This window comes from Pongo pygmaeus, chromosome X, assembly GCF_028885625.2.
Source record: "Pongo pygmaeus isolate AG05252 chromosome X, NHGRI_mPonPyg2-v2.0_pri, whole genome shotgun sequence".
In the NCBI taxonomy this organism is placed as follows: domain Eukaryota; kingdom Metazoa; phylum Chordata; class Mammalia; order Primates; family Hominidae; genus Pongo; species Pongo pygmaeus.
Genome location: NC_072396.2, coordinates 25,151,233 through 25,166,264, shown reverse-complemented (window position 1 = coordinate 25,166,264; position 15,032 = coordinate 25,151,233). Strand labels below are relative to the sequence as shown.

At 41.4% G+C, this 15,032-nt stretch overlaps 1 protein-coding gene across 4 annotated transcripts in view; it reads left to right on the top strand.

The window, feature by feature from the left end:
• The window catches only part of PCYT1B (phosphate cytidylyltransferase 1B, choline), an 85,541-nt gene that overhangs the window by 17,029 nt on the left and 53,480 nt on the right, over positions 1 to 15,032 (top strand). For 3 of the 4 annotated variants that reach the window (XM_054472672.2, XM_054472673.2, XM_063659962.1), the window contains exon 2: positions 11,332 to 11,431. The exons of the other annotated variant lie outside the window; for it this stretch is intronic. In XM_054472672.2, coding sequence (XP_054328647.1) covers positions 11,332 to 11,431 — 100 coding nt within the window. The remainder of the gene's footprint in view (positions 1 to 11,331; positions 11,432 to 15,032) is intronic. 4 annotated transcript variants of the gene reach the window in all.

Here is a 15,032-nt window from a genome sequence, read left to right as displayed (position 1 = left end):
GTGGTCCCAGCTACTCGGGAGGCTGAGGCTGGAGAATGGCGTGAACCCGGGAGATGGAGGTTGCAGTGAGCTGAGATCGCGCCACTGCACTCCAGCCTGGGTGACAGAGCGAGACTCTGTCTCAAAACAAAACAAAACAAACAAACAAAAAACAACAAAAAACATATTTCTCCCCCTCACCCCAGATCTTGCAACTATTATTTTAAACTTTCAAATTTTATTTTTAAAGTCACCTCAAGTCCTTTGGGGAAGGAGGTGGAATATGAATATAATATAACGTTGTTATTGATGTTCACTATAAACTTAAGTTCAATTGCCTAAGAAAAAAATTATTTAGAATGTGGAATTTTTATATCTTGGTGAAGATTGTTTTCTATTGTTAATAGCATCTATGCATTTCATGAGTCTAAGAAGCTATTCATGGTAAGTTGCACTTCCATTTCAAATGTGTTACAATGTGGAAAAATGGCCAACACTGATTTTAAGATAATATCTATTGTAAGATCCCTCCTACTCTCAGAGATGTTAAAATGTGGGGAGAAATGTACATTTTAGAATCAATGAAATGTGGTTTTACTTATAGTAGTACTATGAGTCTTCTAGCTATTTGATATTCAGTCACTGCTGTGAGGTTGGAAAGTGGCCACATGAGATGGAGTTTGGTTTATAAGTGGTCAGTGTTTTAAGGAAGCTTGTATCTCCAGGGCATAATAAAAATTCTGATCTCTGATCACCAAAAGGGCAGTATGTACTAGGCTGACCTAGATGTGAGCATTCAGGCACTGGTTTACTGGTTTAAAAAATGAACTTATTATGTGGGAACTCTAAATAAAGTTGGAAAATGCGTGTTTTGTTTATTTATTTTTTTTTTTTTGAGACAGGGTCTCACTCTGTCATCCAGGCTGGAGTGCAGTGGCATGCAATCACAGCTTACTGCAGCCTTGACCTCCAGGGACCAAGCGGTCCTCCCACCTCAGCCTCCAGAGTAGCTGGGACTGCAGGCGTACGCCACCATGCCTAGCTAATTTTTCATAGAGAGAGGGTTTCACCATGTTGCCCAGGCTGCTCTCGAACTCCTGAACTCAGGCGATCTGCCTGCCTCTGCCTCCCAACAAGCTGGGATTACAAGCGTGAGCTACTGAGCCCAGCCTGGAAAATGTGTTTTTAAAAGATATTTAAGATAATTTTTAAACTGTGCTATTGTTTTAGTTTTAACCAACTTCAAAATACTTATTCTCAACAATAGAAAAATGGGCAAAGGACAGATTATTCTCTGAAGAAAATACAAATGGCTAATAAACATTTGAAAAATGTTCAATCTTTTTGTAATCGAAATAATGCAAATTGAAACAGCATGCTACCATTTTTTGGTCTATAAAATTGACAAAGGTAATACTCAATGCCAGTGAGATGGCAGCAAGGTAGGTGCTTTCATACACTGTAATGTGAGTATAAATGATACAGCTTTTGTAGGAGGCAATTTACCAATACATGTTGAAATGTTCTTCAAATATTTATCTTTAAAATGTTCATACCCCTGATCTAAGTAATTCAGTTTCTAGGCATCTATCATAAGGAAATAATCAGAGGTTCAGAATTATGTTTAGAATATTATTTATATTAGTAAAATATAAATAATTTAATATTCAATGATAGAGAAGTATTTAAATTACGGTTCTTTTTCAGTGAAATGTTTTACAGCTATCAAAATTAGTGAGGTTGAAAACTATTTAAGTGACATGATAAGATAATCATGATATATTGAGTGAAAAAAACTGTCTATCCAGCAAGATTCCAAACTTGTTAATATGTATATATGTCATACCAGAAAGCCTGAAATGAAATATAGAAAGAGTTAACTATGGTTGTCTCTAGGAAGTAGAAAGAATTATTGGTGACTTTTATTTTCCTCTCTTAACTTTCCCAAATTTTCTATAATATATATTATGATGATGTTAAGAAAAAGCTATGAAAGATTGACAAATGTATTTATTTTATTATTGAGTTTAAAGTCTGTATTTGTCTTTATCAATTATCATTCTCTCTCCTGTGACTTTAAATTCCCCCATTCAACAAATATTCTTAAGAACCTTCTATATGCCAGGTACTGCCCTGGGGAATAGGGATACAGCAATGACTAGACAGACCAAGTCCTTGCTTTCTTAGAGCTTCCCTAATAGCAGGGAGAGACTGAGCTTAAATATACAACGTTTCCTCATCTGATGACCTGGACTTCTCTTCTACCTGCATCCATGCCCTTAGCTGAATGAGTGAATCTAGTCTAATGGCTTTATATATCACATACTCTGTCAGTTTCTAAACCTGCATCTCTAGCTTAGTCCTTTCTCCCAAACACCAGACTTATATATCCAACTGTCTACCTGACATCTCTACTTGGAGATCTAATAGGTGTGTCAAACCAAATCTGTGAGAATGGAATTGTTAATTTCCCCATCCTTGTTGTCCCTCCCCCCCCAGACCTACTCTTCCAGTGTTTTACCCCTCCTAGGGAATGGCAATGCCATCTTTCCAGTTCTTCAGGCCAGTAGCTTTGGAATTATCCTGATTCCTCTCATTCTTTCACACCCTGCATCCAATCTGTTTCAAGTTTTATGTGTCCAAAATCTACCCAGAATCTGACCACTTCTTACCACCTCCACTACGATCACCCTGACCCCTGCCTCTGTCTTCTTTTGCCTGATTATTACACCAGACACCTCAGTGGTTTTCTTGTTTCTACCTTTGACCTCTTACAGTTTATTCTCAACACATTAGCCAGATGGTCTTGTTAAAGCTAAGCCAGATCATTATCATGACTTGTTCAAAATTCTCTGATGCCCAGCACTTTGGGAGGCTGAAGCAGGTCAATCACCTGAGGTCAGGAGTTTGAGACCAGCATGGCGAAACCCTGTCTCTACTTAAAATACAAAAATTAGCCAGGCGTGGTGGTGCACGCCTGTAGTCCCAGCTAGTTGGGAGGCTGAGGCAGGAGAATCTCTTGAACCCAGGAGGCAGAGGTTGTAGTGAGCCGAGATCATGCCACTGCACTCCACCCTGGGTGACAGAGTGAGACTCCGTCTCAAAAACGAAACAAAACGAAACGCTCTGATGGCTCCCATCTCCCTAGAGTGAAAGCCAGTCTTTACAGTGTCCTAAAAGGCTCACACGACTGGGTGCCTCTCATCTCCTTTCTTCTGGCCTCACCTCTGGCTACATCTTTTCTTTTTTGCTCGCTTCCTCCAAGCATACTGGCCTTCTAGTTATTCCTGGAAGAAGCCAGGCATGTTCGTGCCTCATGGCCTTTGCCCTTGCTGTTTTCTCTGCCAGGATTGCTCTTTCTCCACATGGCTCACTTGATCCTTTATATATTTACACATACATCAACTTCTCTGACTATCCTATTTACAGTGATACCCCCAACACTCCCTATTCCCTTTCCTTGCCTTATTTTTTTCTATAACACTTAATCACCCTTTAACTAAAATACTACATGTTTTATGTTCTTTTTTGTTGCTTGTTTATTATTTTTAAGTGTTATGAGGGCAAAATTTTTTGTTTTGTTTTGTTCCCTGATGTATCCTCAGAAGCTAGAACAGTGCCTGGCACACAGCAAGGACTCAAAAAGTGTTTGTCTGATGTTAGAAAAATGAATTATGGGTAGATACCATGAAAGTAATTTAAAATTTTTTTAAAGCTCAAATGAGTTTTAAATATTCCATATACTTGTGAATCATATCATTTAACAGTTAATTTTTGGATAATAGTTTTTATTTTTCAAAATACTCCTCTTTTCTTAATATAGACCTCCCTCCACCACCCCTGCCACATTTGGGAGACCTGAGCCTTGATTAAATTTTCTGCATCTCTGAATTTAAAGGAGAGGAGATATTTCTTTAAATTTATTTTTTGCATTATGAACATTGCATGAATGCATTCTCATTTTAAAAATAAAACAAAATGACAGACATATATGGAATAAACAATGAAATCTCTTCATCTCTTCTCTCAAAATATTATCTCCTTCCCAAGAGGTAACCCCGATTAACAATTCAATGTGTATCATTCAAGTCCAGTGCTGTCCAGTAGAACTTTCTGTGATGATAGAAATGTTCTATATCTGCATTGCCCAGTATAGTACCCAGTAGTCACATGGGTTATTGAGCACCTGAAATGTGGCTAATGTGAATGACAAACTCCTTTTAATTTTATTTAATTTTAATTAATTATAATTTGAATTTAAATAGCCGCATGTGACTAATGGCTACCATATTAGCACAGTTCTAAACTATTTCTTTTTCTTTTCTTTTTTCTTTTTTTTTGAGACAGAGTTTCACTCTTGTCGCCCTGGCTGGAGTGCAGTGGCGCGATCTCAGCTCACTGCAACCTCCGCCTCCCAAGTTCAAGCAATTCTCCTGCCTCAGCCTTCCAAGTAGCTGGGATTACAGGTGTGCGCCATCAGACCTGGCTAATTTTTGTATTTTTAGTAGAAATGGGGTTTCACCATGTTGGCCAGGCTGGTCTTGAACTCCTGACCTCAGGCGATCCACCTGCCTTGGCCTCCCAAAGTGCTGGGATTACAGGCATGAGCCACCGCGCCCGGCCCTAAACTATTTCTACACAATTACCCCTCTCTTTTCTTCTTTTTCTCTCTCTTCCCCCTTCTCTCTCTTTTTACTATAAATGACATCATACTAGATAGCATGTATACATACATATTATACATATTGCTTTGTGACTTGCTTTTTGCATTCAACAAAATGTCTTAGATATCATTCCCTGTCAGTACATACGTATCTGTCTTGCTGTTTTCAATGGTGCCTGTTACTTATAACATGTACATACCATACATAACTAAATGAAAAAAATGGATATTCTTGGTGCTGAACCACATACTGGGCCTCTTTTTTCTTCTCTCCAGTGACATTTATTGGTGATGACTTTGCACCAGCTGCCTGATTTAAGAGTCTACATAATCAGTGACACAGTCTAAGAATCCAGTGATTCGTGTGTGTTGGGCCCATGGTCAACTATATTATCTATTTTTTTCTGTCCTCTCTATCTTCAAAAGACAAAATATTCTGACTCCACAATAAATAAGGCCTTAAAAAATATGCTCAGAAACAAGTAAATATAAACCTAACAGTATGAGGCTGCTGGATTAGATTTTGTGATGTCTTTTTGTAATTCTGAATTTGTGGTTCTAAAGCTGATGAGTTTCATAGTAAAAGGCCTACCTGGAAGAAGTAGATTCTTTCTGAAGTCCTGTTCTTATCTTTTTTTGCATATCCTGATTAAAATGTTCTGTCTTTGTAAAATTCTTTTCTACTAGAGACATTCTTGAGATGGTTGTAACTTTAGTTACTCTGGGTAATTCACTTTTCAATTGATCTCTGTGCTTCTAACATACCTCATCAGCATTTTCTAGCTAATGTTTGAGCCTGAAAAGCTGTTATAGATACTGTATTAACCAAGGCTCTGTCAAGACACAGATGGCTCACTCTAAAGGTGAAATTGAAAGAGAGTTTAATAAAGGTAATACTTATAAAGGTATGGGCAGGGTTTAAGGAAACCTCAAGGAATAGTATAGTATCCTTGGCCTAGAAACAATGGGGGATTGCCATCCTCCAGGCTGGTAGGGGCAAGGGGTGAGTGTGGTTACCAGAACCTCACATAGACAGCTCTATAAAGAGGACCCCCTCACAGAAGCTGTGAATTTTGGTAAAAAGACAGAACCAACACACTGCTTCCTAGCAGAGAGGAAGCCAGGGAGACAAATACCCTGAGCTCACTCTTGTCCTGCCCTCCACTGTTTCGCACACTTCCCAACCAACTGGAAGCAGGAGGCAGAGATCCCATTGGTGCAGTCCATTGGGGAAGCCATACAGAAAAGAGCAGAGGAAAAGCATAGAGAAAGAAGGGTAGAAAGAGAGTGGATTCTGGAGAGGCAAAAGGGAAGATATTTATTACCCACACATTCTTTTAGTTAATCCTCACAACAGCTTATCCTCCTTTCATAAACAAGGATACTAAGGCTTGAGAGGTTAAGAACCAGCAATTTGCTAAAAATCAAATGTAAAAATAGGAAAGGGATATTAAATAATGGAGGTAGGATTTGAACTCAGGCCTGTCTGACAGGATTGCCCCACTGGAGTTAAGAATAGCTTAGCTTGACTGGGCGGGGTGGCTCATGCCTGTAATCCCAGCACTTTGGGAGGCCGAGGCGGGCGGATCACGAGGTCAGGAGATCGAGACCATCCTGGTTAACACAGTGAAACCCTGTCTCTACTAAAAATACAAAAAAATAGCCGGGCGTGGTGGCAGGTGCCTGTAGTCCCAGCTACTCGGGAGGCTGAGGCAGGAGAATGGCGTGAACCCGGGAGGTGGAGCTTGCAGCGAGCAGAGATTGCGCCACTGCACTCCAGCCTGGGTGACAGAGCGAGACTCTGTCTCAGAAAAAAAAGAAAATGTATAGCTTAGCTTAAACAAGCAACTCTGTGGTTGGCCTATCACCATCAGCAGTACTGTGCTAAGTTCTGATTGGTTGATTAGCTTGTTGTCTGATTGGTCCAGTTGTCAGTCAGCGATGTACATTGCATAAGTGCAGGTTCTAGCAACCATTTTTTTTGCACTTAAGTAATATTTGCATTGTCCATTGTCCGGTAGCTAATAGCTTTTGTTTTAAGTAAATATTTGACAATGTCCAACTGAAGAGATTCTATACATGAAATGCGCAACATATAATGTCTTCTTTAAAAGCCTGTTGAAATGTGGCTTTGGTATGATTCTATGGCGTAGTTTATATAACCAGAACTTATGTGACAAATAGGTAACATATTCATCTTGTAATGACTGAGTATTCTGAAATCTTCAATTAGGTAGAAAGAAGTTTTGTTGCATCCTAGCTCCAAGTCTGTGGTCTGGCAAGGCCCTTGCATATGTGAGGTCCAGGGCACTGGGCCAGGGCTTCTTAACCCTTTATGATCCTTGCTGTTTTCTGCTAAACACGTTGTGCACATGTACCCTAGAACTTAAAGTATTCTATATATATATAATAAAGTATTTTATATATATAAATAAATCTCATGTGCCAACCAAACCCCAAATTTGGAATATGACTCTCTAGAAGGGCATAGTCTGTCTTCTGATGATATTCACAAGTTCAGAAGCTTAGTTTCTGTGATTTTCATGCTCAAAAGAGTAGTGGTTTTCCCCAAATATGACGTTATTGAAAACTGAACATGAACATGCCCTTTCAAACGAATACCTTCTCCCATTCTAAAAGGGTCATTCTTCACTTTAGAAGATGGCTGCTGCAAAGCCAATTCTGTTCCTACCTTTCTTATCTCTCTCCTCCATTTCTCTACCCTCCAAACCCCTAGCATCATATTAAACATATATCATGTGCTAATAAACACTACAAAATGTGATCTGGCTGATTTAAAGTCTAACCTGAGGCTTGCAAATAACTACAAGTAAGTCATTTGACCTGCTTCACTAAGTCTGGGCAAAAATATGGTTACATGCTTTTATTTCTTCAGTTAATTGTTTGAGATCCCCCTTCTCTATCAGGAAATCATGTATCTCCTTTTTGAGGTTTTTCTATCCCTATAGTCTAAAAATCCTGAGGGTTTCCTCAGCTCACAGGGAGCCAAAAGGTAACTGAGTTTGAGGGATCTACCACTGCTGTTGCTTCTTGCTGTCACTTGGTGTCACCTTGAAGACTGGTTCAGTGAAGATAATATCTACCTCACAGAGGTGTTGTACAAATTAAATGAGCAAATACATTTAAAGTGCTTAGTATATCGATGGATACATGGCACTAAGTAGGTACTCAAAGATTTAGCTATTATCTTATGTTATCAGGCCTTAGTTTTATGTAGGGTCTACACCAGAGGATCCCTGGAAGCATCTCAGCTTTGGCAAATGGTGAAGTTAGCTTAGTCCCTGCCCCTCCCAGAAGCCTCTGTCCTACTCACATTGTCCTGAAGTTCATCTGCCTCTAGTATTTGGAAGAGACAGAACCTAAGGAGCATAGAATTTTTAATAAAGCAAATGATTTGTTCTGGCTCAGAGAAGGAGTTTTTTTTAATTGTAATCTGGGGTGTTTGGACTGAAAAAATATTGTCTCAGGGCACAGGGCTGGTTGGTAGTAGCCGGGCCTTAACCAAAGTCTTCCTGAATGCAGAGCTTGATCAACTCAAGAACCCTGCTGTGCTTTAGAAAGCAATGTTCTGGACAGCAAGGCTGTGGCTCATTTATTTTTGCACTCTCCCCATTCTGAGCACATTGCTTTATACATAACAAGAAATAGCTCTTCTCCATATCAACTGCTGTTAAAGATAGTCACCTGTGCACACATGCAAACACAAACACATTCACACACTTAGGAATTCTCTCTGCCTTCCATCTCTTTGTTTCTCCTTCTTTCCTACTTCTAGGCCATAATAATTAAGAACAAAATGCATGATGCATATAAACCTTTTCTTCCCCTTTGAGTAACTGTTGTTGCTTTACAACGTTCCCTATCTCTGTTTTAATTACCAGATTTCACACCCTCAAGAACACACCATTCTTGGAAAATGGCAACACCTTATCTCCTCTTTAATAAACTTTGTGACTAGCACATACAAGATCTCCAAATAGTAATTTATTTTAGGTCATGTGAAAAAGGTTCATTGCCCACATATATTAAAAGGTAATGAATCATTAATATAAGCTAATCCCACTTGCCAATCCATTTACCCATTTGGGTTGTGTGCTAAAAGTCCATTCATAAGTCAATTTGCAGCCAGGTGTGGTGGTGCATACCTGTAGTCCCAGCTACTTGGGAGGCTGAGGCAGGAGAATCACTTGAACCCAGGAGACGGATGTGGCAGTGAGGTGAGATCGCACCACTGCACTCCAACCTGGGAGACAGAGTGAGACTCTGTCTCAAAATGAATAAATAAATAAATAAATAATAAATAAAAATGAGTCAATTTGCTTGTTTCTATGGGTAACTATATTATCTATTATTATATCATATTATATATAATAGTGAATAATAATAGCAGTAATAATAGCTACAGTTTATTAAGTACCAGGTATGTTACACATATTATCTCTGCTTTTCACAACAGCCTTGCAAGATGAATAGCCCATTTTATAGATGAAACTGAGGTTCAAATAAGGAACTTCCTTTTAAGCACACAAAGTCAAAAATATTTCCTGCCTCAAGTATAGCTCCTCCTGAAATGGTAGTGGTGGGTCACTCATGACTTTCGTCACCACATCTGTTGAGCCCCAGGGTGGGTGCCTGACCCAATGCCAGCCAATCCTGGTTAAGGCCTGATTTGAAAAGATGAACTTGGCCAATCAGATTTTCCCTTAGGAATTTGAATTGGGAAACATGGAAAGAGTCAATAAGTTGGTAGGAGGCTAGGGCTGAGAGGCACAATGGAAAGTTGTTAAATGAGTGTTGTGAAGAGAGGCTGAGGAGGCCATGATGGGCTGGCCTATTAGAGCTGAAGCTGTGGGGCAGTGGAAAGCAAGCAGCGGCTTTAATGCAGTGGAAGGAAATGGAGTCAGTGGGGGTGGGACAGAAAGGTTCATGTGCAGAGAGCAGCCAAGTTGGTGCAGAGCACTCTCTCTGGGGCCACGTTCTACCCCTTTCTTCCTTTTCCACAGTTTCAGTTCCAGGGTAGTCTTAAAAGAAATCCTCCATCCTTTGAACTAATGTTAGTGAGTGTCAGCTCCTTTCAACCAGAAGAGCCAAATTAAAATACATGGCCAGTAAGTGCTGGAGAGGGAATCTGAACCCCGGGTTTGTGGCTGCAGAGTTTTTGTTCTTGTCACTGCACCCCTTTGCCACATTACAAATGCCACTGTGGCCTACCATAGCCTATGAGGTCACCATAATGTATCTGAAAAAGAACCAATAGTGAACCCAAGTTTCCTGAATCCTTGTCCTAAGTCTTGGTTTGCTTCCAGAGCCCTGAAGGAGAAGGTGAGGGCTACGAAAATCTCAGATAACTGGGAGGCCTCCAGACAACATTGAGCTTCTAGGGTGGAAGGGACTGCAATGGGGAGAGGGGATGGGGACAGGGGAGGGATCAGTTCTCGTCAGTGCAGAGAATGAGGGCTCCCCAAGGGCAGGGATTATTGGTCTTATCCCTACTTCTATCCCCAGATTCCAAGATAGTGCCTGCCACTTATTTGAATGAGTGAGCGAATGGATAAATAAATGGCAAAAGTGAGTCACAGCCCCTGTCCAAATGTATGGATCATTCTTCAGTCTAGTGTCCCCAGGTTAAGGAACACATCTTAACCTGTCTCCATCTCTAAGAAAAAATTGATGCAGCACTGTGAATAATGTTTACCGTGACTAATCCACTTTAGCTTTAAAAATCACAAAGATGATGTAGTGGTGACTGCAATCACGGCATAGTTCAAAGACTACAAATGGACAACTCTGGATTGCACTTGCCTTGTTTACAAAAACACCGCTTGCTTTGTCTGGAGAGAGTGAGGTTTTCATTTTAAGAGGCTGACTAAAAAATGCAGGGCCACTTTCTGGGCAGGCTTCCAAGTGACTACATCTTTCTCACAGCGTTCCACAGAGCCCCAGCCCAAGCTGCCTGGGGCGGGGCCTCTAGCAGCCACTCGCTGTTGAAGCTACCACAGGAGCAGTCATCTGCAGCCTGCCCGAATTGCTGTGCTTTTAAGCCTTCCCAAGGCACAGATAACAGCTTTGGCCTTTGCATTGAAAGAGACATCAGAGTTTGTCATTGGCCAAGCTGGTGTGTGTGAAATATAGGAGATGGCGTGCCACGCTTCTGAGTATGGCATTCTTTCCAGCCGAGTCTCCTGGGTGTGGGTGAGTCTAAATGTTTGAAGACTGCCCTCGTTGGTTGTGAAATGTTTGAAGCTGGGCATTGTGACTTTCCAAGGGCATGACTTGGCGTATTTCTTAACCCTAATGAGCCTCAGTTTCCTTTTTGGGAAATAGGGATAGTATTATCCTATGCTCTAGAAGGATAGAAGTATCTATTCATCACAGGGGGCTGCAAAGCCTAAAAGAGATAACAGCAGAGTATCTCATCTAGTACCTGGCATACTATAGACACTGAAGAGCTTTTGTTATTTCTGAAGCATCAGTAAAAAACAAACAAAAAGGTTTCAGTGATGATGCCCTATTTTTAGGTCTAACAGTACAGTATTTCTCTGAGACTCAGTGGATATATTTGACTTCTTAATCATACCTGTGTAGCCAACAGGAATAAAACTTCAGAGGAAGTTAGTGCCAAAGGAAAGTCTGTCAGACTGTATTCCCTTTCTTTTTCTCCCTTCTAGACCCTGACTGCACCTGCCCCATTTGCTGATGAAACCAACTGCCAGTGTCAAGCACCCCATGAAAAACTGACCATTGCTCAGGCCCGCTTAGGAACACCAGGTGAGGCTGTACTTCTTTTTCTTAAATGGGCCCTGTCTTGACATTTTAAAGTATCAGAAAGGGGCCGGGCGCTGTGGCTCACACCTGTGATCCCAGCACTTTGGGAGGCTGAGGTGGGCCAATCACCTTGATGTCAGGAGTTCGAGACCAGCCTGACCAACATAGTGAAACCCCATCCCTACTAAAAATGCAAAAATTAGCCAGGTGTGGTGGTGCACGCCTGTAGTACCAGCTACTCACTTTGGGAGGCTGAGGTGGGAGGACTGCTTGAACCCGGGAGGTGGAGATTGCAGTGAGCCAAGATTGTGCCACTGCACTCCAGCCTGGGCAACAGAGCAAGACTCTATCTCAAAAAAAAAAAAAAGTATCAGAAAGGCCCATCATTATTTGTGCAGCACTTGCTTTCAAGCAGAGCTGAACTTAGAGATTATAACACAGTGCAAGGGTAAAGAAGAGTAAACACTAGCAGTGATAAACCAGACCAACCAAAGGAGCCAAGAAAAAGATGCATCAGAATACAGGGAGTTTGAGCCCCAGCTTTGTCACTTGTTAGTTCTACAGCCTTGGGCAAGTCACTAGAAAGATCTGAATCTGTTTCCTTAAAACAGGGACAACAATACCTACCTCACAAGGTTTCTGTGATAACTAGATTCATCAAAAGTACCAAAGCATTTTTAAAACCATGAAGGCATATACAAACCTAAGCTACTATAATTATTACCATTCTTAAAAGTATACATTTTTTAAAAAAATTTTCAAGTGTGCCTTAAAAAGAGTGGGTTGTGCTATAGAAGTTTGTTCATTCATTCATCCCTTTAGCATTACGCCAGAGGATGGATAGGGAAGAGATTTGGAAAGAATTATAAGGTACCATCTGTTTTTCAAGAGACAAGACAACTAGATGTGAAATAAAAAACATTAGTAGCATGTGTGCAGGTGCTTAGGGGTTAAAACCTGCAACACAGATGATAATTGATTCTTAGAGAATGGCAGATTCATTTGGCCTGAGTGATCACGCAAGACTTCCGGGAGGGAGCAGAGCAGAACTTTTAGGAGAACTAAGATTTGGACTGTGTGGGCAGAAGATGCAAAGGTATGGCAGGCAGGTGGAAAAGGAATAGTGAAGACAGAAATAGAGAGCTGTGTAGGAGTAAGTGTTGTTTTAGTTTATTGGGATGGGGTGAAAAATAAGACTAGTTGAACAGGTAAACTTTAAGCCATTTAACATGGCATAACTCGACTGGGCGCGGTGGGTCATGCCTGTAATCCCAGCACTTTGGGAGGCTGAGGCGGGCAGATCACTTGAGGTCAGGAATTCCAGACCAGCCTGGCCAACATGGTGAAACCCCATCTCTACTAAAAATACAAAAATTAGCCAGGCGTGGTGGCAGGCACCTGTAATCCCAGCTACTTGGGAGGCTGAGGTGAGAGAATCACTTGAATCCAGAAGGTGGAGGTTGCAGTGAGCCGATATCGCACCATCGCACTCCAGCCTGGGTGACAGGGTGAGGCTCTGTCTCAAAAATAATAATAATAATAATAAAATAAAATAAAATAACATGGCATAACTCTATGGTTTCTTGTTGCCATTGCAGAAAACAAACAAAACAAACAAACAAACAAACAAACAAACCAAACAAGAGAATCCATGGAATGAAGAACGGTTTGCTTAATAATAACAATGGATACTTATTAAGTACTTACTATGTATTAAGATCTTTATATGTATCATGTCATTTCACTATCACAACTCTGTGTGATTAGTAGTTTTAGTATTTCACAGATGAGGAAATGAAGGTTTAGAGAAGTTGTGAATCTGCACAAGGTCATTCACTACTAAGTGGCAGTGGTTCACACTAGAGCCTGCATTAGAATCTACTAGAGGGCCTCTTAAAACCCAAATGGCTGGGTTCCACTCCTAGAGTTTCTGATTCAGTCCAACTGGGGTGGGGCCCAAGAAATTACATCTCTAACAAGTTTCCAGGTGATGCTACTGCTCCAGGGATCACACTGGGAGAACCATTGGTAAGAGGTAAAGTTGGGATTTGGTCTCAAACCTCCTCAAACCTCTTGGTCTTAGAGCTTGACCTCTCAACCATGACACTGTGCTTCCTATAAGAATAGCCTTCAATAGAGTGAAGTGAGGAGCAGAGTAGGCAGAGTTAGGAAGCTTTTGTGTGAGCTGCTTTTGAAAAAGGCAAAACAAGGTTGGGGAGGTAGCACAGAGCAGCCAAAGCTGTTGTTCCCAGGCTTTGGTGTACAAAGAATCACCTGGTATGCTTGTTAAACAAGCAGATTTCCTGTTTCATTCCCTTCTTCCCAAATCTGGGATGGGGCCCAGGCAAGGCATCTGCATTTTAAACAGACAGTCAGGGTGATTCTAAAGTTAGTGGTCTGGAGACCACACACAGAAATACCAACCCAGCAATATATCCAAGGGATGCCAAACAAAAGTCCAGGTGGCTGGCCGGGCATGGTGGCTCATGCGTGTAATCCTAGCACTTTGGGAGGCCGAGGTGGGCAGATCACCTGAGGTCAGGAGTTAGAGACCAACCTGGCCAACATGGTGAAACCTTGTCTCTACTAAAAATACAAAAAGTTAGCCAGGCATGGTGGCGCATGCCTGTAATCCCAGCTACTCAGGAGGCTGAGGCAGGAGAAACGCTTGAACCCAGGAGGCAGAAGTTGCAGTGAGCCAAGATTGCACCACTGCACTCCAGCCTAGGTGACAGCGCAAGACTATGTTTAAAAAAAAAAAAGCCCAGGTGGTTATGAAGAAAACAGACTTGACCTAAAGTTAAAGGATGAGCATCAGGCCCAAACTGAAAGGACCTCTACCTTTCTAGGGAAAGGAAAGGGAAGTAGAACTTACTATGTATCTGTATATATCTGCTCGATGTGATGCTCTGTACTCTTTGCAAAGACCATGTGAGATGACTATTATTGTATCCTTTCTAAAGAGGAGAAAAAGGAGACTGGCAGAACTGAAAAGTAACTTGTCAAATGTCCTAGTTGACTGGGTAGAGCTGGAATTTGACCCCAAGTCCATTTCGCCTTAAACCCCTGCTTTGCCTACTGCAACGATCTGCCTTATGAATCGTGGTCCACAGCAGGCCATGGAGCTAAGTGAAAACATGCTCAGACAGTAGCTGTGATCTTCTGTAGTGGCAGGACTATGCCATGCTCACTGCTGTTTCATCAGCATCTAGAGAAATACTTGTTGCATACGCTGCGCTCAATAAATATTTTGTGAGTGAATGAATGAAAGTTTGGAGGCAGGCGGGTCGCCTAAAGTCAGGAGTTCGAGACCACCTTGGCCAACATGATGAAACCCTGTTTCTACTAAAAATACAAAATTAGCCAGGTGTGGTGGTGCATGTCTGTAGTCCCAGCTACTTGGGAGGCTGAGGCAGGAGAATTGCTTGAACCTGGGAGGCAGAGGTTGCAGTGAGCTGAGATTGAGCCGCTGCACTACAGCCTGGGCAACAAGAATGAAACTTCATCTCAAAAAAAAAAAAGAGCGTGGGACAAGAGAAGTAGTTCTTCCTCTGGAAATAGAAGCAGAGAGAGTTTGTTCTGGTATTTTGAGCTGGTATCAAGC